This window comes from Seriola aureovittata, chromosome 5, assembly GCF_021018895.1.
Source record: "Seriola aureovittata isolate HTS-2021-v1 ecotype China chromosome 5, ASM2101889v1, whole genome shotgun sequence".
Taxonomy (NCBI): domain Eukaryota; kingdom Metazoa; phylum Chordata; class Actinopteri; order Carangiformes; family Carangidae; genus Seriola; species Seriola aureovittata.
Window position 1 is genome coordinate 22,986,553 of NC_079368.1, and position 26,858 is coordinate 23,013,410.

General features: G+C 39.9%; 1 protein-coding gene across 2 annotated transcripts in view; it reads left to right on the forward strand.

Annotated features, from left to right (window-relative positions):
- Window positions 1-26,858, forward strand: part of si:dkey-215k6.1 (transmembrane protein 132D) — a 259,302-nt gene that overhangs the window by 127,054 nt on the left and 105,390 nt on the right. For both annotated transcript variants that reach the window (XM_056375613.1, XM_056375611.1), the window contains one exon: window positions 10,306-10,446. In XM_056375613.1, the coding sequence (XP_056231588.1) occupies window positions 10,306-10,446 (141 nt within the window). The remainder of the gene's footprint in view (window positions 1-10,305; window positions 10,447-26,858) is intronic.

Here is a 26,858-nt window from a genome sequence, read left to right on the forward strand (position 1 = left end):
TATGGTGATAAGGATCGACAACACCATGATATTGGTGATGAAGGCAAAGTATGTTGTTTTTCATTAGTCAAGTTTTCATTCAAATTTAGCACAGATTTTAACTGGATTCACAGAAATTGGCAAAAGAAAATGTGAATTATAGCATGTTTCCATCGACTGTTAACAGCTGGTGGCCCTGATTCTCCATCAGGTGCCATTAAACCACCACAGAAGAAGAGAGAAAAACTAGATGAGGTAATTAAAAGAGTTCCAGTGATATAGAAACATGGCATTTATGTTCATTTCATGTTTACATTAGAGAGACGTAACAGTCTACTTATTAGTTCACAAAGATCTGATGGTTTAGTCAGCCATGTTTTTTTGTCCTGGCACCTTCAGTTGAGGTTTTAGTCTCATTCATCATGTACATCATATTTTCTTTTACTTACTTTTGCTTTTACACAAAAATTTTTTTTTGTGCACAAATTGAAAATGTGCATGAAAATAGGTGAATGGAAAGTCACTTGTTGCCTTTCAAAATGATGAGTTGGCCTTATTTGACCTATGTCTGCGCCTTACAAACATCAAACACTTGAGCATTTGGCTTGATTTAGGGGCCAAAAATACTTCGTTAAAGTCAGTAAAAGATTGCTGTCATGTTTAAAAGGAAACATTTGTGACTGTTAAAAGGAAACTTGAAATAAGAAGTGGCCTATTGAGTGAAAATCACATGCTTTGTTGAACCATTCGTGCTTCATGGTCTTCTTGTTATACTTTTTTGATGCTAATTACAATATGATGCTACTTCCCCCTTTGTTCCACACAGACAAGAGTTTTAACACATGTGGCCTTGCTAGAAAAACTTAAGCAGGTCGATAATTAGGCATTTCAACACATGACAAAAGCTGCTTTTTATGTGAACAAAGGTAATAGAATAAAAAAGCTGGAGTTTTCATGGCTGTTCATCAGCCATGCTTAGTGTTGCTGCTACTGAAAGAATTTCGAAAGTAAAGGCTTGTTTTGTGAAATATTTTGTTTGAGTTAGAGGAGTGAGTGATGGAGATTGGAGAATAATGTATTACAAGAAAGAAAGATGAGATTGAAAGACTTAAATGAGGTAGAGATACAAAATTTAAAAAAAAGCTCATGTAAGAGCGGGCAGAGGGACAAAAACTAAAAATGGGATGAAAGAGCAACAAAGGAGGAGAGACCGCAGAAGCGAACAAATGAAGGCCTTCAAAAGAAAAGACAGACAAAAACAGATGTTCTCACAGAGAGACACATTTGACCTGTGACGAACATAACTGGGGTCTTTTACATCCATCTTTTAAATGTTTATTATGAACTCCCAAACATACAGCTCCCCCTCCATCTGGCTCACCCTGTCTTAAAAAACAATCCCACCTGTTCATTCTAAAAATTCAAAACCTTTACCTTCCAAGCTGTCCGTCACTACAACTTCAAAAAGATACATGCACTCAAGGTTTGTCTGAAGTGCTATAGTTTAGTGACTCCTGAATCTGCAACATTGCAAGAAAGTATAGGGAGTACAAACCTGTTCCCAAAATCTATTATCATAATAGTCTTTTTAATGTTATACAATTAAACTCTTTCTATACAACTGCACATACCTTTAAAATGTTGTTACTGTATTTTATGTTTTACACAGTTGGACAACTTCATGTTACAGCACCAACTTTGCATCTCGACCTAGTTACAAAAAATAAAACAAAAACAAAAAATCGCTTCTCGATTTTTCAATTTGCTGACAGCTCGTCACCTGTTAAAAAGTAACCTCGCATCTTCTCAATGTTACGATCACAACAACAGATTGTTTTGCCCCTGCCTCTCAGAAAAGCAGACAACAAGATGACAACAGCTTCACTACAATGTGTTGAAGATTATGCAGGTGGTGTGTTGAACCGTTGTCGAACATCTGCCTGCGCTTCTAAAGACTCGCTGCCATTTAACATATTGTTGCCAGTCATGAATTATCAATGAGAGTAGTGATTTAAACTGTAGGCAATCTTGGAAAACTTGTTTTATGATGAATATTTTTGCATATAAAATCCTGTTTTTCTTACTGTAAATGATGTTGCCTCCTCTGAGCTGAGCAGCAGGTTTTTTTAAAAAAAAAAAAAAAAAACAAAAAAAAACATAGATATTGACTCTATACTGCTCCTAGAACAACTGGCTTCTACCACAGGAATCATGTAAAAAGGTTGCTCTCTCATCGATCATAGGCTTTATTTACGCCTATGTTGGATACAGTTTGGTTGCAGGATAAACACATTAAGCTGGACCTCTACGGTGCCTCTTACAGTTTCTTTCCAACATGTTCTCCCCCAGAACATCTGCTGCAACTACAACTTCAGACAAACAATATGTCTTCTTATACTTTTGTCTCTCGGACACATCTGCTGCTGAACATGCGGCAGCGTTTTTCTGACACGAAGCATATGGCTCAGACTTTGCTCTTTTGTTATGAGAGGAATGTCTTCTGGCTTCGCATTAAAAATGTTAAGCATTTAGCTGACGCTTTCATCCGGAGTTGCGTGGTAATGAATGCCTTGAACATTACAAGAAACGGGCAGTATTGAAAGCAAAGCTCACTGTAAACCTAGAATAGCATCGTCAGGGAAGAAAGAACAGGCTCATGATGGAGGAAAAGAGAATTTTTACATCTTGATGAAAGTCAGAGGTACTATTTGTGTGTGTACAGCGTAGTGCCATGAAGCTGGAGAGAGATGAGGTTAAAAATGTCTTGAAAATGAGAAAGATGATTTCACTAAAGTGAGTGCTTGAAGAACCATTGATCCAAAGACATAGGGAACTTAATGCCTGTGCCTTTCATCACCTCTGAATACTTTAAGAAGACATTGGCAGAATAAATATAAATCAATCCTTACCACACATTTGAGACATTTGAAGAATTCATCCTAGCCCTTTTAAAAAAAAAAACCCAAACATCTGCTTAATGAAAGAACCAAGCGGTGGAGGAGCTTTACCATTCAGTACCTTAAACATCAGCCAGATGTGTATTTCATAAGATGCAGGCACACATCTGGCCACCAACCAACGTTGGACGTTGATATTTTGTTGAATACAGGTTGTGACATCGGGTGACCAAAATTCAATGTCAGGACGTCTGATACCAACGTAGAATACTGACGACAGCTGACAGTGATATTTCATTGGTTTCAAGTTGTGTGTCCAAAATCCAATCGTCTCATGCCAACACCATCTTGACATTTTAGTCAGGGGCAAAACCCAACATCTGCTAAATGTCACAATGTCAGTTCGCCAGTGCCGGGTTTTGACGTCAACATGTCATCATTTCCACCCAAGATTTAGTGTCCGTCCAACGTTAAAGTGCTGAGAGTCCAACATCTTCCTGACGTTACATTGATGTAAAGACCATTGCTGAGAAACTAGCAAGAGTGGCAGTTTGTGTGGCTCAGGTGAAAAGTTAAGGTGAAAGAGAAAATAAAAGGTAAACACAGAGACTGGCACCAGCTTTTTGGATCCCATCAAGACAGACCTGGAGCATCTCACAGTCCTCTGTAGCTCTTCGTAGCCATAATGGATCAGAGCAACACAAAGCTTGTAATGTCATCTCCAGCAGATCGGGAATTGGTTAAAGCTTTGCCATGGGTCTTCTGTTTATTTGCTTATTTTTTTTTACCAGCCACTTTGATAAACTTAAAAAACATTTCTTCTAATCAACGGCTGAATCACTCATGAAAAACAGTGTGAAAAAAACATCAAAATAATGCATACAAAACGAGCACATGAACCTTGAGGGATCTACTTTTTCACTCTAAAACATTGTTTACCGACTTGACGCTTGTTGGAATAACACATCCAAATCACTTTTAAGCCTTGGTAGACTCACTAAGCCCTTTGGGTTAGGGTTCTTGCTGAAGAGATCTGTCAGTTTTTTAGCCCTTTAAACCCCACAGGCTCTAAACACATAGACTTTTGAAGCAATAAAGGCTTATGCTATGATGGAAGGTTCTCTGGAGTCCTATAAATTTACCAAACACCGGGATTTTTCAGACATTGGTGTGGAGGCAGAGACTTTCACAGAATGAAGTAAGTTTAATGAAGCCCTGAGAACCTGAATGGAAGCCATGTAGGCGCCCACAACATGCTTCTATCATTCACCTCATTCCTTGTCATGGCCCTGTTTTTTTTCACTGAGCTTCTGAGTACTTGAAAATCTTTTTCTCTGTTAATGGCCAGCTTGCTGTCCTTTCAGCACCTCAGGAGCCGCGCTGCTGAAAGATCGACCAGTTCTGAAGATGTTGACGTTTGCGACAAATCTCTAACTAGGTTTGGATTGAACAGCTGGACTCTTATCAGTAACGTGATTTACTCACACATAGAGTCATACATGTGACTCACAAGTCTGCGTGACCTTGTGTCAGTGCTGATTGTGTTCCTGTGCCACAGGGGAGATAGTGTGTGTATTGACAGTCATTATTAGCTGTATATGTGTGCGTGCGTGTAGACTAGAATCTCATTTTCTGACAAGTGTTGAACAATCACCTATAATAAATTACAACATTGTTTTCCTTTCTTTCCCCTTTCACTTGAAGGTTATAAAGCGGGCGAGGTTGCGGAGAGAGTATTTAAAAGATAAGGTTCGGTATAAAGGGAATTAATTGGACTTAAGTGATTCTTCTTTAGCAGAACAATCTGTTATCCTTGTCTCACACATATTGCTTGCTTTCCTGGGTCAGTAGTCCTGTGTGGAAAGGCTAAGCTATAAATATACATCGCTTCATTCGCATTCCTCTTTTTCCCTCTCTCCATTCAACTTTTCACTTTAGACAACATAACGTGTGTCAGCTTTAATCTTATTTTGTAAATGGGAAGGGGAAGACTCTGATGTTATGGTCGATAAAAATGTATTTGGTAATCCTTACAGTAAGAGGCAAATGATTTTTGTGGTTATTTTTCCTTAAAATTGATATCATGAGACCTATTCCACAAGCTTTATTGGTATAATTATATAGCGTCTCTTACCATAATCAACCAGCAGCTGAAGAGCAAAACCTGAATATTTAAAATATCTCTTGGGGAATGAGCCAAAATAGAGCAGAACTAGAATCTGCATAAGTGAGGTAAAGAGACCCTCTGGGGCTCATAAACATAACTCCAAAAAACAGAAGGAGAGACATCCTCACATTGACAGAAACATTATGCATTTTAAACTTACAATTGTGATTTAAAAGAGGGAGAAAAAGGGAAACTTTATTCACAGTGTAGCTTTTTTGGCATAATGCCGTATTGCTTTTCCTCTTCACTTACTCTTTATGTTTCCACTTGGAAAACTACAGTTAAGGAGCCTACAAACAAGGCACTGCTCCAGAAAAAAAAGAAAATCAATTGTAATGCTTTGTGAGCTTCTCAATGGCCAACAGGAGCAGAGTGTAGCTGTGAATGAGTGTCACCCAGGTAACAAGAGAGGAATAGGTGCTCAGTTAATGTTTTTGGTCTAAGGTTTTTAAATGTATTGCACTGAAATTGTTCTCCTCACTTTGATAGCATCATACAAATATTGTGTAAATAAAGCCCCTTTTTTTCATTTGAGAAGAAAATTAGAAAGCAGAGGCGACAAGTGATATCTATAAATATATCTGTTGAGGTTTATCAGACAGAGCGTGTTACAGATCACTCACCCAGCTTCAAGACGGAGTAGCATCGCTGACATGAAAAATAAAACAAAGGGTGATAAATACAGAGGGAGGTGAAAGAGGCAAAGTGAAAGAGAAAAAAAAAGAGAGTATGGGGAGAAGTTTTGCTTGTCTCCCTGCGTTACCTTAAAAAAACAGAGACAGAGAAAGAACAACACGCAGACACTTGTCAGGCTCTATTGCTGTATGCGCATCTGACAGAAGCAGCTTAGGGACGCAGCCTTGTCCATCATCCTGCTTGTTGACAGACATGCACACACACTCACACACTCTCACACACACACACACATACGACAACGTCCTGACAGATGCACCGTGGGACAGTAGTGTCGCTGTGTTGTCTTACATATGTGAATGTCTGTGTGTGTTTTTCTGGTTATATGTGCTCATCAGTTCCAGTCCAGGCAAGCGAAATCAATCTACTCTTTTCCACACACATCATCTCTGAATTTTAGGGATGAACTGGCAACCACTTAAAGCCATATACTCACTTGTGGTGTTTTAAATTCATTTTTTACTTTCCACTTGAGCGTGTTAGACCCTTGGCAGCACATTGTGATGAATTTAAAGGAGCTATTTGTAAGTTTTGCAATTGCTACATAGCCAACATTTGCATTAACAGCTGTTTACTTACCAGTGTAGAAGAAAAGTTCATCAAACCTTATTCCTTTATTTGCCAAGGCCTGACTCCAGCTGCGGAGAACAACCCTCTCGTTTTGCTGCTATTTCTATCACTTCTTTTATTCTAATGGAATTAGCATGCTAATCAGCTAGCCCCAGCCCAGTTGGATTCTTGTCACTTTCTGTTACAGAGTCATTATAGCATCCAGTCGAGAAGTAGCGCTGATCAGAGAGTGTATTATAATTATAACATCTTGCCTTATAAAGACAAAGATTGTCAAAGCTCTTGCCAAGATTGGTAAGTAAACAGCTGTTAATGCTAACGTTGGCCACATAGCAAAAGCAAAACTTACAATTGGCTCCTTTAAAGGGATTTAAGATTGTTTATAGAATGGGAACATATATACAATATATACTGGCAAATATACCAGCATTTTAGATGTAACATAGCATTCACTTGGAATTATGGGAGGGGGGCATCTAGCTCTTTTAGATGCTAAATGTGCTACTGCATACACAAGCTGGTCACTAACTTTATGGATCTGTTTTTTTGGTGCTTGGCAGGTGCCATAAAATGGAGTCTTTTTGTGGAAAATTGGGCTGATGAGAGCGGAGTTAGCTAAAACAGTAAAGCCACAGGCTGTAAAACCAAAACAATGACCTTTCATATTAAGCATATTGATTTTATATGACCCCTCACACCAACGCAACTGGTCACTTATCAGTAAAATGTAGGTTGTATTAAGTGCCTATTAGGGATAAACAATTAACCGAAATATTATCGAAATCGCAACATGGCCGAGTGCAATATACAACTCCCAAGAGCTGCGGTTTTAAAATGTGTCACAGCATATCATAAATGAAGCATGGTGGTGCTACAGAGATGCCCCGGCCTACGCATCATAATCTCCAGAGGTAAAGGAACATGCTTGTTTGGTACAAGCCCCAACACAAATAACATCATCATCATCTTTATATTTTTTCCAGTGAAAATGAAAATGCAAAAATGTCCATTACAACTGAAATCGTGACTCATATTGCAGTCGGAATATTTACATTTACATCACATTTACTAATTTAGCAGACGCTTTTATCCAAAGCGACTTGCGAGCGAGGGACATCAGTAAAGCCTCAGTGCAGCAGGAGACCTTGCCGTACGTACTAAGTAAAACATCTATTATCTGCCAAAACAATCACAATATTTTCTCCGCATATAGTCAGCTGTACGGCCTGTGCTTTTCTCCGGTGAGGGCTGTTTGCAATGAAACTACAAGAAGAACATGTGAGTGACATCAAAGGAAACCACCACAATATTATTGTTTCCTCCACCCTGATCTGTACTTTCCTTAAATGGTATAATATAGAGTAAATACCCTACAATTGCACAGAATGTAGGTTTTTTCTGCTTGTTGTGACATGAATAATTGTTGCAGTGTTTGGTTGTCACTCTTCAGGTAGCATGTCCGATAAATGCTCGCTGACAGGCCCCCTACTTTCTGTAATGGCATTGGCTTTGGGCTAATGTGGGTGTGCATTTTTTTCGCCTGTCACAGTTCTGATCCTCGTGTGGCTGCGCTGTGGGAATCCTCCTCTACATGTGCTTTGTATGTATTTTAAAATTTTATATCAAAGCGCTCAAGAAATTATTTGATTTTGCATTACCAAGAATGAGGCTTGCGGCTCTCACACGCTGGAGTAGTTATTTATTAGCTTATTTTTCCAGTGTTTTATTTTTGATTCGTCTTTGCCGCGACCTTGTCTTCTAAGAATCTCTAGGATAAACTTTTCTCAGCCGGTGTTCAGGCATACATTTGTGTTTCCATATACTCCATTCCTGTCAGTCTGTCATTCACATTATATCTCCTGTTTTCTTTTTGTTTTGTTTTTCTTCTTCTCTCATTGCTTTGCTTTACATACTTTTGCCACAGCCTGGGTGCGGTAAATTTCCTTTGAAGTGGATTATCTTCAATTCTGGGCTGGTGGAGGAGGGAGTGAATAGGAGGGAGCAAGAGAAAAGGGTGAGGTTGGGGGAGATAGAGCAGACAGGAAGAGAGAGAGAGAGAGAAAGAGAGAGAGAGAGAGAACCAGAGGAAGCAGAAGAAATTGTGGGGAGTTTCTTGATTTTATGTAACATTCAGCTGTTGAATTATGAAAGAGTTTTTAGACGCACCTCCCGTTATTCTATGTTGTGTTTCTGCACACACTAACACACACACACGCTGCTTGGGAGCTACTTGCACACACCAGACTCAAACAATGTGTACTCTTTTTTTTTTTTTTTTTTTTTCCTTGCTACTTTCAATTTCTCCTAACCATAGCACACAAACAATGGTCAACTAGGGAACATTTTTTCCTCCTTTTAAAATAAACCAAGAAATTAGTTCAGAGTGAAACAGAAAAAGAAAAGAGAAAAAAGTGGGTTTTCAAGTTTTCACAGGAGGGCCGGTCCCTCGTGGCAAACACCAAAAAGCATGTTGTTTAGCTTATTATACAGCACACGCACACACACACAGGTGTATTATATATACATACACACTCAGAAACAAATGTACAGATAGCATGTCAAGGGACGGGCGTGACATATTTGCAGGCAAGTTTTTGGCACGACATGAAGCGAGACAAACACAAGAAAGTAATAATGAGAAAGGAGACAAAGGGGGTTGGCAGCCCCCCCCCTCTCCCTTCTGTTTAGAGGAAAAAGGTTATTGGAGAATATGTCTGTGCTGGTATTTGTTGTTTGCCAGAGACTATTCTAAGTGTGTTAATAAGAGAAGCAGTAAACAAGCTTGTGTGCATGTGCATATGTGCCTATAAAGTGTGTTAATAAACTGAGGGAGGGTCTTGTCAAGGTGATAACAAAACACACAGGGACGGATTAGGGAGAGGGGGGGGGTAAAGAGATTAACCATAGGATGCTTTGAGATTGAAGGATGGAGGAGGGACAGAGGAAGGGAAGAGGCAAGGTATATGGGGAAAGAAGGGAGGGGGGAACAAAATCACATAGGGATGGATGAAAGGAGGTGAGGCTGAGAAAAGAAGAGATGAGAGATGAAAGAGGAGATCTGGTGAGGAAAATAAAGAGAACAACGAGGGAATGGCGAGGAAGGATGAATAGGAGACATCTGGAAGGGAAGTAGGGGAAAGACAGAGGAGAGATGGAAAGGAAAGGAAGGGATATGAGATCTAATAGAAAACTGAAACAAATATGGAAGTAAGGAGGGTTGAAGACAAGCGGGGCGAGGGAGGAAAAAGGGGAGGGGAAAAAACAAGGAAGAGAGCCCGGGAAGAGATGAACAGCAACGCTCTAACTGGAGAGAGAAGAGGGGGAAACTTGAGCAGATGAGGGGATGGCAAGTGAGGGACAGGTAGGAGAGTCAATGTATATTTGTGTGGCTGTCGGTGAGAAGAAATTTTTTAAGAGGAAAAAAGCGAAAAGGGGCGAAAGCGGTGCTGATAAGAGGGAAAAGGAGGAGAACTGTTGCCCTCGCTTAACAAAATGAAACAGAACCCCAAATCATATCACGCAGAAATTGGCCCAATTCATTGCAGCCTTTCTCATCAGCAAAATCACATTTTGTGTATTAGATATAATCTCCGGCTCAGCCTACATCCCATTCATCCTCCACGCAGGACTTATAGCGGTAAGAAATGTTAACTTTCATGAGAGCTTCTCCCTGTCACTCCTTTGTCTTCTCCCACTGAAACATGCCGTGGGAGGTGGCACCACGCTGTGTGAATCAATTTTAAAAGACATTTTATATAAAGAGAGTATGGCACGTATCAGGGATTAAAGAAAATCAGCGAGAAAATCAGGGCAGGGGAATTCCAAGCGAAGCAAATTCAATTTTAAGCAAATTCACCCCCCCCCCCCAACTGTCACTGTGGCAACTCAACCTCTCTTTCCTCTTTTGTTTATGATGTGCTTGTGTGATCTTTAGATTAACCTCACTTTCTCTTTCTTTTCTTTCTTCCTCTCTCTCGATCTCTCTCTCTCTCTCTGCAGGGTGTGGTTCCAGTCAGGCATCAACTTCCTGGCTGTGAAACCCAGCAACCTTGTTGCGTGGGAGATCAAACAGGAAATGGCACCGGGAAGCAGTTCGTTGGCGGTGATGTGTCAGAGAAAGGCCTCCTCCACAGCAGAGAGGTAGGACTGAAGCTCACATATCTGCTTTTTTTCTTTTTAGCTGCTTCCTCTTTCATCCAGCAGCTGGTTAGCTTATTCCTCTTCTTTTATTTTTTTACACAGTATTTGTGGGCGCAGCATAAAATGTCTGAAAAGGTCTTTGATTATTCGACTTCAAGGCCATAAAACTGTTAATGCCTTACACTTGGTAATAAGAGATCTTGGTTGTTTTCACACTGACAGTTTCTCTGAAGTAAAACCTGTCAGTTCATTAAAAAATGGCTTATTATGCTATGCAGCGAATGCTGTGTGACAAAGAAAAAAATTAAATATTTATCATTTGTGGATCATCCACTGTGGAAGGGTACAGGCTTCTATGAGCCATCTTTAATCCAGATTCAGGAATTATTGATCACTATTTACAAATGTAGGGAAAAGCTTGGCTTTGTTGTCTATTAATTGGCTGTTGGTTTGACCTTTGACCCCCAACCTCTAATCCATGCCCCAGAGATGTGTGTGTATCAAAGTGTTTCAGATTTATAGACCCGGCTTGACGGGTTACAAGTGCTTGTTTTGTCCAGGATACACGCGTGTACGTAGTACACACATGCACACACAGGGTGGGCTGTGGAAAGCACTGACCCATGCGTCATCCTAAATTTGCTGTTTGCTTGGTTCTGTGTTTGTGTATAAGTGCTTTGTTTGGTTAGTAGTGTAAAACATATTTTTTTTCTTGTATTATTTTGTTTCTCATGTGACAGTTGATCACTAACTGAGCCCAGTCCATGGTTAGGATGAATTTGTTGTTGCATGGACAGAATAAATGTAACAAGTGTGGGTGAGACGTAAAACACAATACAATACATGCCTAATAATTCATACGGTTGAAATGAATTAAAATAGCCTTGATGCAGGTTTTACTCACATACTTCTACAACTCAAAAACAAGCTCCAAGGACCCGAGTCAAAGACTTTTCTTTTTGTAAATTGAGATCTCAACAATTTGAAAAAGAAAAACGCTTATTCTATGATTGACAACTTGACAAAGAAGCACAGTGGGGCTTACTGTAGTTATTGTTATTCACTTCACACCTTCAAGGGCTAGAGAAATAATTATTTTCTTCTTTCTTCTTTTCTTGTGTATTTTTTAAACTGTTAACTGATGTATTTCAGTGCTTGTTTTAAATCAGATACAGTAGATGACATTTTGGAACACTACTATTACTCTGTGAAATTTCAGCAAATTCGAAAAATCAACACCACACAGACTCGTAGACATTGCTCAGTGTGAGAGTATTGGATTCAAGATTTAGCATGTTGACCAGAATGTTGCCAAAAATAGACGACTGTATTTACTGTATGTGTTTGTGTTTGTGACAAAGTCAACTGGGAACTGTGTTAGCCATGGCTGAATGGAAAGCAGTTCGAATGGAAAATATGGATACAGATATGTTTATCTTCTCTGTTTATTATTTAGCTCTTTTCCCCCTCCTCCTTCATGTTTTCTATCCATCCATCTCTTTATCACTCACTATCTCTCCTCCTCCTCCCTGTCTTCTGTGTTTCTGTGTTGGTTGAGAGCAGTACTAATGAATCATTTGGAATTTCATGAAAGTATAATTGCAGGGTCTTAGCTAAATTAGCACCACTTAGCTAGCCGTTAGCCACGCCTAGCCTTGATGGCTGGACAGCATCAACATCAACGAACAATCCAAATGTGCTGTAGGAGAGAAGGTGATATCACAACAGCTTTGAGCTCGCAAATGAAGAATGTAAGACGATTCAAATTTTCCATCAGATGTGTGTTTGTAAAGTAGCCTATGTATGCTAAGGTTACAGGATGTATCAAGCTTTCCATTTTCTCATGAAACAAGGAGTTTAAAATGATAATCAAAATGCAAAGTGATTTTTGAAACAGTGGGTCCTTGATTTCTAACAGGCAGACAGGCTTTTCCTTCCTTTCTGGATGGCTGTTGATTTTGCCAGTCAGCAGATTTTATCAACTGTAGCTAACTAAGTAATTAGTTAAAGCTATTGTTAGCTTCATGTGTTGAAATTGCCATCTTTGGCTGACTTTTTAATGTCTCCAGTCAGGTTGTGATAAGTTTTTATAAAACAATAATTTAGTGGCAAAGTCCCCTGTTTTGTCGATCCATTTCATAATCACTACAGCCATTAGAGGTCAATTCAAACTTTATGTTTTTACTTTTAACATTAGAAGAGCTACTAATGTTACCCTAGACTCTGATGTCATCCAATCGTGGCTTCCACGCAGTGAAGAAATCCTGCAAAGTTAATGTGCTAGTTTTGAGCTAGGCTTTCTTTTCTTTTCTTTTATTTAATGCTAATTTATTTAACGCTATCTAATGACATGTTCCTGGCCTTGGAAGTAGCATTTAATTTCTAGTTAGCCAGGCATGCTAATGTCTGCAGCTGATGCTAGAGCAGATAATCACACTATTTAATCAATTCCTTACACTTTTGCTCTTGTGTGTTTTGGTTATGGAGAGGCTAAAAAAGTCTGACTCTTTAAATGCAGATCATGGCTCTACTACAGCCCCAAGCACGGTGCTCTGACATGTTGAACACTGGAACATTTGACAGGCCTGCTGTGCCCACTTACAGTTGCTAAGGTATGATTGGACAACTACTTGGCAAGCAGTCAATTGGTGGATACTTTGAATAGAAACAGTAGTGCTATGGTAACATTTTTGGGATAATTCTTGCAATGAATTGCTCATGGATTCATACTCCTGTGGTGCACGTCATGTCAGTGTGGCTGGTGAAATACTGAAGGCGTCTGATGAATTTTGAAAACTGCCAGCCACTGCGGCCTTGAGGCAAAGAAGTCATTTTCCTGGCCATTTGTCATTCATCAGGGTCACGCTGTTTAAGGTGTTGAGATGGAGGTGATTCTAAGCAGTTTCTTATTTCTCTGGGATTTGGCATGTAACCATCTATGATTGAGTTTTTTTTTTTTTCTTGTTCTTGGCCTGAAGGAAAAACTCATCAAAGTGGCATAAGGGTAAACACAGAAAGTGATGCTTTAGAAACCAGATTATGACATGTCTCTCACAAAGACATGCACAGAGAGTCACAGATCCAAGCACACAGTCATTCACATCCACTTACACACACACACACACACACACGCACACGCACGCACACACACACACACACACACACACACACTCTCCTGCCATCTTCAAAGTGATACTGTAAACAAAAGAGGTGCCTCAAAGCTCAGATTATGATGCTGCAGGCACATATATATACATGTGTATTGACGTACACAAATGCATGAATACACAGGCTTTTGCAAACATGGGCAGAACACACACACAGGAAGCAGGGCTGATTCAGTGCAGCAGTGCTGTGTTACCTCCCTAATGATACAAAGCTATGATGAATGTAGAATGAAGCTGACATTTTTTTTTTTTTACTACAGGGAAGACACACACACACACAAACACATTTAGAGTGTATACAGACTGTTGCCTGCACAAAACAAGCAAGATCACAGGCTTTTATCAGCGATTGCGTGGGTGGGATGGCTAATTAAAAGAGCTGATCTGTATTAATCTATAATGAGTGATTACTGGTTGAGACATGAAACGGTGAGTGTGTTTTTTGTTTAGTTTTTTTATGAATGAGAGGGCGGGAATGATTACTACCTCTGACAATTAATCTTGCGAACTGATTCCTGTTACCTATTGTAATTCTTTGATATAATATGCTCTGACATTAAATGGTATTCAGTGTATGCCTATAATAGGGAATTCATGGGAAGTGGATGCAGTAATTAGAACTGGAGCGTAGGCGCGTTTAAATGTGTGGTTGTGTTTCTGTTTACGCTTGTGTGTGTGTGTGTGTGTCTGTGCGGTGGGTGTCTACATGCTGTTTTACATATATAGTGTTTTTGCATATATGCATGTAGGTTGACAGTTATCCGCGACCAAAAAAAGAAACCAATTGTTGATCATGATGACTGTAATTACTGCGCCACCGTCACGTGTCCCAGTAGACCCCAGTTATTTTTCCATTAAAGCGCCCCGTTTGTGCACACGTTTTGATCAAAGCTCTCCTACAGCTCTCATTTGTTTCTTTATTGATTTTGGTTATACAGTAATTATTCATTATTTGTGTATTTCTCACTATTTGACCATTCTGGTATCATTTAGCTATAATTACACAGCACCGTCATACTGTGTTATTGACACTCTGCATAGTTCTGCCTCCCTGCCCTTCTGCCGCTGTGTAGCCTTACCAGTGCTATTAAAAATAAAACTGTAATGAGATGTTTTGATGTGCATGTGTGTCTCCTTTCCTTGTACAAAATACCATTGAGGCACCCTCAAGCAAGATTCATGTGATTATGTTTTCAAGTTATTATTCAGTTATCTTTCCCTGGTCATTAATATCATTTTAAAATCATGTTATTACGTGTGAGTGTGTGTGTGTGTGTGTGTGTGTGTGTGTGTGTGTGTGTGTTTTCCTGGATTTTTCTTGTCATATTCCATTTATACATATTGTTTCTTATACAGTAGGTTTGACCTTGTTGAGTTTTCACCGTCGTTACGTTGTTACTCTCGGGAGTTTTGTCTCACTTGCAAAATTACTTTCTCTTTTCCTCCAACTCTGTTTACAGTCTGTTTTATTACTCTGCGTGTTAAATAAATTAAACCTTACAAGAAGTGGAACAGGCTCCAGATGACCTCAGTTTTGTCTGGTGGGTTATATGAGGAAAATATGCCATAGTTTATGAGTGTGGCCGATGCAGCTAGAATGGGAGCAGTGCTCTATTTCATGATCATGATTAGATCTATAGATTAACACTGCTAATGGGCCTCGTTCAATACCAAAACTGGGGTAATGCACTGTCCACACTCCATACGATGACATGCTATTTATCTGCGTGTGTGCATGCATGTGTGTGCGTGTACTAAATAGCATCCAAGTTTTTCATCATCCTGAGCCCTTTGCTTGCAGCAGCAGACACAGTAAAGAAAAAATTCTCCATTAAATGATTTTGCAGTAAAAATTAAATTATTGAGTATGAAGAACGCACTTTCTTTATGGCAGACTATTCTGTGCAAACTATAACATCATAAGAAGGTGAATCTGGATTTATTTAGACTTCTTCTTGGGGATGGAACAAAATCATTCCAGTAATTTTCCAAGAAAGCAATGAAACTGTAGCATTTGTAAAATAAAAGTTGCCCAGCTAAAAGTTCTATCTTGTTAGGTTAGAAATTCTTTTTCTTTTTTAGCATTTATCAAAGTAGTCCTTCAGTGACCTGAACCTTTTATAGTAAACATACCTCCGATTGCTCTCCAACTGTTGCAATTTAAAGAAGATGATATCAAAATTGCAGGAATTATTCTATCATTCCAACAGGTAGACTTTCTTCAGAAGAAAAAATCACTCCATGTACTTTCTCTTGTTCAGATCAAAAACTATGACAGTGAATTAGTGTTATGGTTTTTACAAAGTTGCTAGATTGTTGTTTTCCATCTTTCAAGTATAAAGTGACAGTTGTTGAACACTGCTGATGAATTTATCATCCTGAGTATTGCTGCATACGTTTCTGTCGTGAGCACTGTGCAAAAAATGAAATCCTTGTACAGCAAAGAAAAGTCTCTCAACCAAATCAGTTTTTTTACATATTCTGGGTGCTGATTGAATTTCTATTTAAAATCTAAATCCAAGACAGAAAACAACATCCTCTCTTGATATTCTACAGTATCAATCACAAATTTACAAACCTTATGAAAAGACAAACTGTTTTTTTGTAGATAGAACTGTGCACATGCAGCAAGAAACCTAACATATAAAATTTAAAGTAACCATGTACTCACACTTCCAGAGTTCCCAGTGTTTATGTATGATAAATAGTGTAGACATTTTGACAGGCATGTTTCCAGCTCAGCTCATATACTATTAATGTAGCTTCCCACACACATTCGACACACACTTGCACAACCTTTACAAGGATACACAAACTTATGTAAAAACATAAACATATGTACTTGCATATACATACAAACATAATGATGAACATGTTGCTGTATGCATCACTGCATGACTGAACACACAGGTAAGCTTATGTATGGGCAGCTGTCTAGGCCAGAATTGAATACTTCACTTGCATGTACAATGGGATCCAAAGGTCTGAGACCACTTTCCCATTCAAGTCAATGGGAAAGTCAGACTCAGCCTTTTTGACCCCACTTACTGAGTGTTTTCACATACATGCACACTGTCAAGGATATGCACATACATAAATATAAATAAATAAATGCATTCATAATGTGAGAATAGCCTGTGTGTATGAGTATAAGGGTATACAAGAGTGAGTATCTATGAATGTGTGCATTTAAAAATGTTTATATATGAGATATATGGAGAAATGAGTGTGAGAAAGCACGTGTGCGTCTGTCTCACAATGTATTTATTTTTTGTGCTTGATATGTGTGCTAACGTGACATAAGTTATTCATTAGCCGAGGTCATACTTTTCATAAAAATTATATAAACTTGTCATAAGGTATTCAAACACAAACAGTGGTGTGTGTGTGTGTGTGTGTGTGTGTGTGTGTGTGTGTGTCTTTTTATCTTTGCTTTATATTGATTGGAATGAACACATGCGCAGACATGTTACACACAGTCAAATGTTGTACTGTTTTCATTTGAACAAATGAAGTACAACGACTCATATCAACTTTAATCAAATACGTGACAAATTCAAAGACATCGCTAACTGGAGAGGTGGAGAAAGTCTGCTCTGACACACGAATGTTAGATTATACTGAGTCACTCTTCTGTTCCTCAAAAAAATAAAACTCCTTGGAGCCTGCACTTTTCCGAAGGATGCTTATACTTTTGAAACCTGAATCACAAAAAGAGCTCCACTCAGAGACACACACACAAGTTTAAGGATTAAGTTTTTTCTTTATGTTTGAACTGGTTTAAATCCACACAAGAAGAGGTTAAGATGCAGGGCACGGGGTTAAGTGTTGTATGGTTTTAGTCGTTTGTAAAGACAAACTCACTTAACAGAGAGCTTTTGTTTGAGTGTTGGCAGTCTCCCTGGGATACACACACAGACGCACACATACACACATTCACATAGACAGCATAGACATGAGGCCAAGATGTCTGCAGTCTCAGTTGGCACACATGGGGATTAAAAAACACAGCAAGAGGGAGGAAGGAGAGGAAGAGAGAGGGATGTCTGCCAACAAGTGAGAGAGGGCAGAAAGGGAGCAAGAGGAAGAAAGGGAGAGTGAGTATGAGAGCGTTAAAGTGAGTGAGAGGGGACTGGAAAATAAAACAAGAAAAATGAGAAATAAAATGGCCCCGAGAGCGTGACACTGTTGCTGTTAGTTTTTGTCCCTGGAGAGAGTCAAATGGAGAATTCCCTTTAGATAATTACACTTGTATCCCATTGGTTTGTGTGTGTGTATTTGTGTTTGTGTGAGAGAGGGAGATATGTCACATGTTGATGTTGTGAGTATGTAGAATCAATTTGCGTGTGTCTGACACGTTTCTCTGCCCCATTGTGCCAACTAGTGCCCAAACAGAAGCCCCCCTGATACCACATAAACATAAGCACACCAATGGACACTAACACACAAAACATTGAATATGTGCTCTCATTAATGCTTTACACTGACTACATCATCTCCTCACCTTTTTCTGGATGCATATTAAACTCTATCCGTGGCATTAACCCCCGACCTGAACTTAATCCTCAGTGTGACTCTTGCCATGTGGATAGTTTTGGTATCAATCTCAGGTTGTGAGATCTTTCAGTTACCTTGGACAATCCATAGACCCATTCAAGTCAAGCTAAGGCAATTTTATTTGCAAGCACATATGAGGAATATGCATCCAGGAAGACGTCAAGCAAATTCCAACAACCACCAGTGTATTAACAGTTTGCATATGGACTATTTCTGTGGTGCAAAATAGTTTGTGGATTAACCTAAGACAAAGACATTTTAGGTTGTGATCCAAGCACCACAAACAAAGCTCCATTCACCTTCATTGCATTGGAAAGGCAGCAAAAATGTAAGAGGTGGAATTTCCCCAAACCTAAAATGACTGTGAACTTCAACAGCTTCACTTACTTATCACAATCCTAAAGCCCTTAAAGTGATAGTTCGCTTATATCAGTTTAGAGCAGTAACCAGGAGTACCGGCATAGAAGCCGAGTGATTAGCAATTACGTGTTTTACCCACCAAAAAAAGCCAATATCAGTATGCATCAAGTGTGCGTTATATTATTTTCACCACTTTATCTTCCAGCCACACAGCCCTTTCCTTTGGAGCTACATTTTCTCAACCATTAAACTTTTCCAGACTATTCCTGCGCACAAGCGCTGATCCGAATCTACTGCAGGTAATATGTATAAGTACCTCACAGAACCCCACACAGCTATCACTTTAAGTTTCATCTCAATAGCCCAAGTGGCACGATGCCTTGAAAAAGTCGAACTAAGAGTTTGGTTGATTGTTCAAACTGCACTGTAGGTTAGTGATGTGGATTAAACTTTCTCCAGACCATTTCCTAAACCTAAACTGAATCTCTAAAAATCATCTTGTCTCCAACCTCAAATTCCCTGATGTCTTAGCTTGAGCTTAACTTTAAAAAAAAAATCTTTAAGCAGTGAAAACTGTTTTGATTTATATCTCTCCAACATGCTGTGCAATTTTAACATCAGCCATCATTCCACTCTGCTTTTCCAAACACTCAACTTTCCAGTATATTATAGATGGGTTTTATGGACTATATTTCAGCACCTCAACCTCTGAGTATAGATTTGTCCCACAGGGATAATAGAACAGGAAAACACACATACACAAAGAGTCTGAGGGGTTCCTTTAACAAAGAGCAAAGGAAATGACCACTCCAGTGGTAATAGTCTTTTCTGCCTTTCTTCCTTCCCTCATCTCTCTTCCCATGATTGCACAATAGAGAATTGAGGCCAAAAGTGTCTCTGAAGGTGCATACACATACATATAGACTCAGACAGTATGGGATTTTGGTTGTTTTACAGTGTATTGAAGCGTCACGGTTTTCTCCGTCCTCTTTTTTTTTGTTTTGTTTTTTTTTTGTTCACGCTATTCTCTGTTTTTTCCTCATCTTCCATTATCCCCTCTTCTCCATCTCCTCCTTGATTGCTTACAGATTGACTATTCTGTTTTCTGTGACCATATTTTTCTGTTTCAATTCCACTCAAGCATGTCGGTTTGCAAAAGGTCGATAATGCCATTCCATCTTTTTGTTAGACATGTTTTTTTTTTGTCCTCTCACACCTTGACCCTGGAAAATAGTTTGGCCCCAAACAAACATTTTGTCTTCCCCCAAGTGGACTTTTTTTTTGTTGTAGTAGGAGCTGAGTTTGTGCGTGAGAGCTGCAAAGATGTGCTGGTTTTACAGCTGATGAGCAGCAACAGGGCTTTGACAAGAGAGGAGAAGGAAGGAGGGACTGAGAGAGGATCATGTGGGTGAGCATGGAATGAAAGAGGACAGAGAAGAATCAGGAAAGGGGAAAGTATGACAGGAGGGGAAAGATTAAGGAGGAAAGATAAAAAGGAAGTAAGACTTGTAAGTTGGAGGTGGACAGTACAAAGGGGGCAGAAAAAGCTAGAGGATGAAAAGTAAAAAAGAGAAGAAGGTTCAAGGGATCAGAGAGGGGAGGGAACAGTGTTTGAGGAAGTTAATTTCTAAAAAAATGTTCAACTTCAGGTTTAAACAAATAAAAACATGCATCCTCAAGAGCTTTCCTTGGTCTCACAGTGGGACAAATGTGACTTTCTGGAATCATTGTTCACACTGACACTGCAGCCAAACCGGCTTCCTGCAAGTGAATAAACCCTCTTAAAGGTCCCATATATACTACCATACATATGAAGGTCCCTACTTTTCCATTGTTTTATTTGTGTTGATCCATAAGAAGACAAACTTACGGTTTTAGTAGCAAAAACCATCTCAATGTAGTTTTACATCTCCTGACTTCTGTATGGAGCCCTAGTAACAACAGGTCAGTGAGCCAGTCAGAAAAGAGGTTCTGAGCCTCTCTACTGATTGGCTGTTTTCTGAGTGATCAAAACAAAATATAGCAGATTTCAGGTAAACACTCAGAGAAACCAAATCCTGCAAGGTTGGACTTGGGGGCATGGCTGAGAGCAGTGACTGCTTTGTTGTGACATCACAAAATTACAGAAGTCCCGATGGCTCGTTTTAAGGCTCAGTTTCTGAATACAGGCTGTGTGCATTTCTCCATGGTCTGAGCACTTTGATACTTTCACAGTATTGATATTGAAGCTATACCTGCTTTATAATAAAAAAAAAAGACATGGAAATCTACCTTTATACAACATGGGGCCTTTAAAATAAACCTGTCATTCTGTAAAGGATGACAGGTTGAAGGGAGCATGGGTCACCAGATTGAGTTTAAGTCCTTGTAAATGCAACTGGGATCCATCAGCTTGTCTCCAAGCTTCGTCATAATTTATAAATAAGTAAGTTCACTCATGTGACAGTCCCTCCAATATACCATTGGCTGTGTTTCTTCTGTAGCTTCAATTCAGAAAGTGTGTAGTAAAAAGTGACACCTCTTCAAAAGATACCCCTGTAATTCTACAGGTTATGAGACATTTTATATACATGGAGGGAAAGCACCCGCTGTCAATTACAGGAAAAAGGACATCAAGACAGTTGGGATAAAGTGGGATTCGGTGGGATAAAGGCAGCAATCGTGTTCATTACGTGTGGTTTGGTGAGCGCTCCTCAGCTCCAACACTCTATCACAGCCCTGAGCAATGACCTGGGCTGGCTAATTAGGCCTCGCAAATATGGATGGGGTTTATGTGTACAGCCTCACCTAGCATCATTCTGTCACTCACTGAAATGACCCTGGCCACCTGAGCACACTCAATCACCAGGCCGGACTCATATGCATACGCATATGCAAGCGTGAATGCATGCAGACGCACACACATGCATGCACCAGGTCCACACACGATGAATTTATTGTATGTGCTGTTCAGGGTTCATGCTGACTGTAAAGTCAATACACATGCATAGTATACAGTAGGTCACATTTCATGCATGCACACATATCTAGACACATAAACATCCATGCAAACATACACACTGCACTTTTCTGAATGTTTTTGTAGGCCATGCTTTAAATAACCTTCCAATCCCATTGGCTTATTCCCTTTGCTCTAATACCCACTCCTCCCTCGCTTCCTCACCCTCCCTTCTGTCTCCCCTATCCTTCGTCTCCTCACCCTCCATGCCCCTGTTAAACCCCCTGAGGAGCCTGCGTAGCGGGATGTGTGGCTAATTAAGGCGACCTACGCAGACCCTGCGTGTTCGAGTCCCTCTCCTTAGAGATGTACAGTGTCATAGAGCGAGCATCGGTGCCGATGCTAACACTAACTCCTCGTCCCTTGTGTGGCTGAGTGTGTCTGTGTGTTTTACGTGTTTATGTGTGTTGTCGTAGAGGTGTCAAGTGTTGGAGATATCCCAGTCCCTTTTCGCTCTTCTTTTTCTCTTTTCTGTCTGTTTGCTCTCTAATTCCCATTCTTTCATTCCCAGCGTCCTGTATGTCATCCCTTTCTCTTTCACACCATGCAACTTGTCCTCTTTTCCTTTTCATTTTTACACAACACCCCCGTCTTTCCTCTTGTCCTTCCTGTCCCTCCCTCCTCCAGTCAGCTCCATTCTTTCATTCTGCCCTCCTACTTTTGCCTTCCTCCCCTTCTTAGGTGACAGGAACCCCAGGGTCCCATCGCTGCTGTTTAATTAATTCTTTTCATCATGTAAATCAAAAAACGAGCTTGTGTCCTTGACTTGAATGCTCTCAAGCATGCACAGAGAACGAACGACACAAACAAGGGTACCGGGCGCTTCCATCTCCCAGGAGGAGACTAAAAGGATCTGCTAAAAGAAGAGAAGGAAAGAAGAAGAGATAAAAAAGTTGCTTTACTTTGTTAGAATGTGGGACAGAAGATTGTCTTTCAACAGGCATGGAGTTAAGAAAGGATGGAAGAAGTACTGTACTCTTCTGGTAGACTGGTGAATGCTGTTGTTTTGAATGACCAGCTGAAAAAGAGAAGAAAATTAGAAAGGGCACCAGAGGGAGAAGAAATCAACAGCGTCGGAGCTTTCAGCAAGTTCATAGAAACAACAGCTGACACCGAAGTGACAAAGACTCTAAGCCACTGTCGGAATTTTAACTCTTGTCTATTAGCAGCTAAAAGATAATGATAGGACATTATTGGTTTCTTTTACGAAACGACCGACAGCCATGGAGAATATTATATTAACATTATAACTATTCCTTAAGAGTGACTTTTATGTGCAAATTTTCCTTCAAAGACAGCAAGAATCATCTACCAACACGCTAACAAGCTCTCAAATCTCCTCAGACCTTGGCTTGTTTTTTGTTTCTTCTTTGATGCTCTCCCACCACGTCATATGATTGACAGATGGTTCATCCAATCACCTGCCCGGTAATTATTTTGAAAGCACCTGCCCTTTTCCATCCAATGAGGCCTTCCCAGATGGTTCTGTGTAACAAACCATCTGGCGCATCAGATTAAAACTTAACCATAACAGTGTCAGCATAATTTGCCTTTTCATTTGGCCGACTTGCTGCTTTTGGGGTAATGGTGAATGCCTGTGTTTTCAGTAAGTAACTCAAAGGAGAAAAACAACTGAAAAAAATCAACAATCTATTTGTGCAAACATGTCTTTCTTTAAAATCCTTTGATGTTGAACTTTGGCCTCTCCATGAAAAAAACCCAAAATGTGAAGACTCTTAGCGGTGGGTCACTCGGCTTGTGTGATGACGACAAGCAGAGCTAGCTGCGAGAACTAATGTGAATTGCAGGACACACTGATCAATAACAATTTGAACTCAATTTTGTGACCTCGGATTCCTTCCCACCTGTCACTTTGCCGTCAATCAGAAATATCCACATTTGCACAGCTGGGACGGAATTTGGACTATTTTCCATTACACCTGCTGAGATTTAAAAATTGACATTTTTTTCACCCGGCCTTGTCTGACTGTAATAAATACTTTGTAGCTTAAATTTGAGAATATGAAGACAGCACGTAAGAGGAAGACAAAAAGGTGTTTAAAGAAGGAAGGGGAATGAAAAGTGAGATCTGGGACATGCTCTTTAAACCACAGCTTTGTAAAACTGCAGAGAGAGGAGGAGAGTAGACAGTGCAAGGAAGGAAGGATCGACATCTTTGCTATGACTGAATGTTTTTCACTTTAAGAGCCAGCTTAGAAAAAAGGGAAGAGAAGGATGAGAGTGGGAAGGAGAAACCGAATGTGAGGAAACCAATTTTACGTCCTTTTCTCTCATGGTTCTGGCGAAGGTTTGTACTTTAAACAGTGAGCAGGAGGAGGGGAGGTTGGCAACAGAGGCAGTAAAGGACAGAGAAAAAGGAGGCGAGCAGCTGTATGCTTTGCCTGGTTGTCTTTCCATGCTTAGACACTGAGGGCATGATGGGGTTCGGAGGAGAGAAGGCAGTTGGGAGATGAGACAATGTTCGCTCGCTTTGAGGATCCTGTGAACACTTGTCTTCGTAACATCCAGCGAACAGTCGGGGAATGATGGAAAGAGAAAAGGATAGACAGGGAGGGAATGACAAATGTTAAGAGTCGATGCATTGTGGTTTGCTCTAAGGTTGGGAAATTCCTTTGAGAGCTGCGGAGGGAGAGGAAGTGAGATAGGATCAGCTTCAAGGTTGCATCTTAAAATCCATTTGTTTATTTATACAAAGCTTCCAGGAGAAGGCACGCCAATCAAACGTCTTCACGGCAGCGTGGAACTATGTCCCCTGGGTTTTCAGTTGAAGAGATTACATATTTCTGGTGGCACGCTTGTTCATCCAAGGCGCTAATGACCCAGTTCCTCTTTTATATATTCCAAACAAACTTCTGTTGCTGCTGCCCAAAAAGACATCATGTCATGTGTGCCAGTATTTTCGCCTGCCAAAAATTTATGCAAGGAGCCATTTACACACTGGCTTTGTTACTTCATGGGGCCAATAGTAACACCCAGTGCTCCATCTAACAAAACAAACAGGGGCAGCTGAGTCCGGTCTTGTCATTGTGTTTTATTCTGCTGCAGTCATGCCTCCGTGTGCATCGCTAGGCAGCTAACTTTGTCTGACTTAAAGTTTCGATTACACCAAGTCCAGGTCTCATAGGTTAGATAAATTACATTAATATTAAAATGGACTCAGAATTAAAAACTCATTCAATCAAACATTCATTGACATGGTCTTCTGACATTCATTACATCCTCAATTGTATTTTGAATGAGTACTATTTCTGTATCATCTAAATGCTATTTGGTGGCTGTATGGATGGAGCCAGCTCATTGTTCAGTCAGAGGTGTGATTGGACTGAAGCTAGAGCGTGTCAGTGAATTCAGACAGCTGAAATGAAACCTTACACACACACACACTCACATATACATTTTTCAAAATGATCATTTTCACAAATCTCAAACAAGACTAAAAAGAACTGGTGTTTGCTCATTTCTGAGCACTTATTTATTCACATAAGATTAACCTTCCATCAACCAGTCTTTTATCAGCCAGCATCAGGTTTACACAGTTTCAAACACCGATTCCTGGAAGTGAATCCGCACTGCCATTTGTATTTTTCTTTTTTCTTTAATGGAAACTTTTACATGTTAAAAGCTCACATGAATATTGATGGTGATCGGCATGGTTGGAAAGTTGTCTTTGAGGAGGAGGGGTCCTAAAAGACTTAAATCACTTTGACGTATCCAAATGGCAGCCATAATGGACTGACTGAATTATCTAGATACTGTATAATGGAAAGCTGCTGCACTTGTTCTTCTTTAGCAATGCAAAGGTGATCAAGGTTGTATCCCGAGGGTACGTACACTTTCATAAAGTCTTGCTGTTGCTATGCTATGCCATGCTATATACTGTAACTCTATCCACCAATTCGTCTTTCTCAAAGACAATGTTGCGTCCAAACAACTCCTCCTTCAAGAATAACCACAACGCAGGTATTCCCTGGTGGTGTTGCATGAATATGTATCATAGTGTAAGTTGGTTTTGGTGCAAAAGGTTTTTGCCAAACTCCATCTCATATCTTTTTTTAACATACTGTACTACCTTTCCATCAGTGTCGGCAGGAAATCAATCATTTTTTGGTCAGACTTAGATATATCCTACATCTCCCTCAGGTCTTCAGCTTTATCCTCCACTCTCCAGCAGTTTTCATCCACACACAAAGAAAAACAATAATCCTTCTCCACATACTTTTGTTTGGGCTTCCTGGTGTGACAGTAAAAAACTTCCCTCCCTTCAAGCTGTCAGTAATTGGTTCCTCCTGTCAATAAAAGGTTTACATGTGTTTCATAGCTGACAACAGCACCTGTTCTCGCATCTGATGCTCACATCTCCCTTTTCTCTCTTATCCCCAACCCCCCACCCTCCCACCCTTCCATCACTCTCAGTCTTTCTGTCTCTCTCAATCCCTGTATCCTTTTCTCCATTATATCTTTCTGTTTATATGTGGCTCATTCTACCTCTCCTATCTATTTCCATCTCCTTTTCAGTTTCTTAACAAGCTGCTTCCTGTCTGTCTGGCACAGCTGTTGATTACCTAATTACCTTGCCTTTCTCACACACACGCATGCACGCAAACACACTCACACACACACACACAAATGCACACACCTTTTCTCTCTTTCTCACACACACAAAGAGAAAGATTGCTTGGGCTAAAGCTATTCTTTACAATCAATCATAAAGGCTGTGTGCCTGACACAAAGTTTTTATTTTGTGAAAAAGAAGCTTTATGGGTTGTGTGTGTGTTTGTGTGTGCGTGTGTGCGTGTGCATGCATGTCCCAATATCTATTTTCAGCTCCATCCAGCTCAGTAATGCTACATATTGCCATTAAGTTTACAACAGATCTGGCTCCTAAAGAGGAGATTATAGGGGATAAAAATTATGAAGCATAGCTGATTTAGTGGTGACACCATTAACGACTCTTTTTATGACAAAATAAACATTTCTTGCCATTGTTGAGCTTTTTAATAGAGGGGGTATTGACATATGTGAAGGACAAGGCCATGACACGCATGGTAAAATTATATGCAGTAGTGCTATGATTTGATTTGGGCAGAAAACCACTGCCTCAACCTGTTTGTCAGCAAGAAAGATGTGGAAATGTTCTGCCGTCATTTTAAGTCCAAGAGTGGCCTCTGGGTCCATCTCTTGGTTTGCTTTGCTTGCAGATTATGTTTTACGGTTTAATTCATTTGCATGAACAAATGGCAAAACCTGAGAAAAAAAATGTGCAGGTGAGGCATAAAAACCCCCAACTGGTGTTTGCAAAAACATCTCAC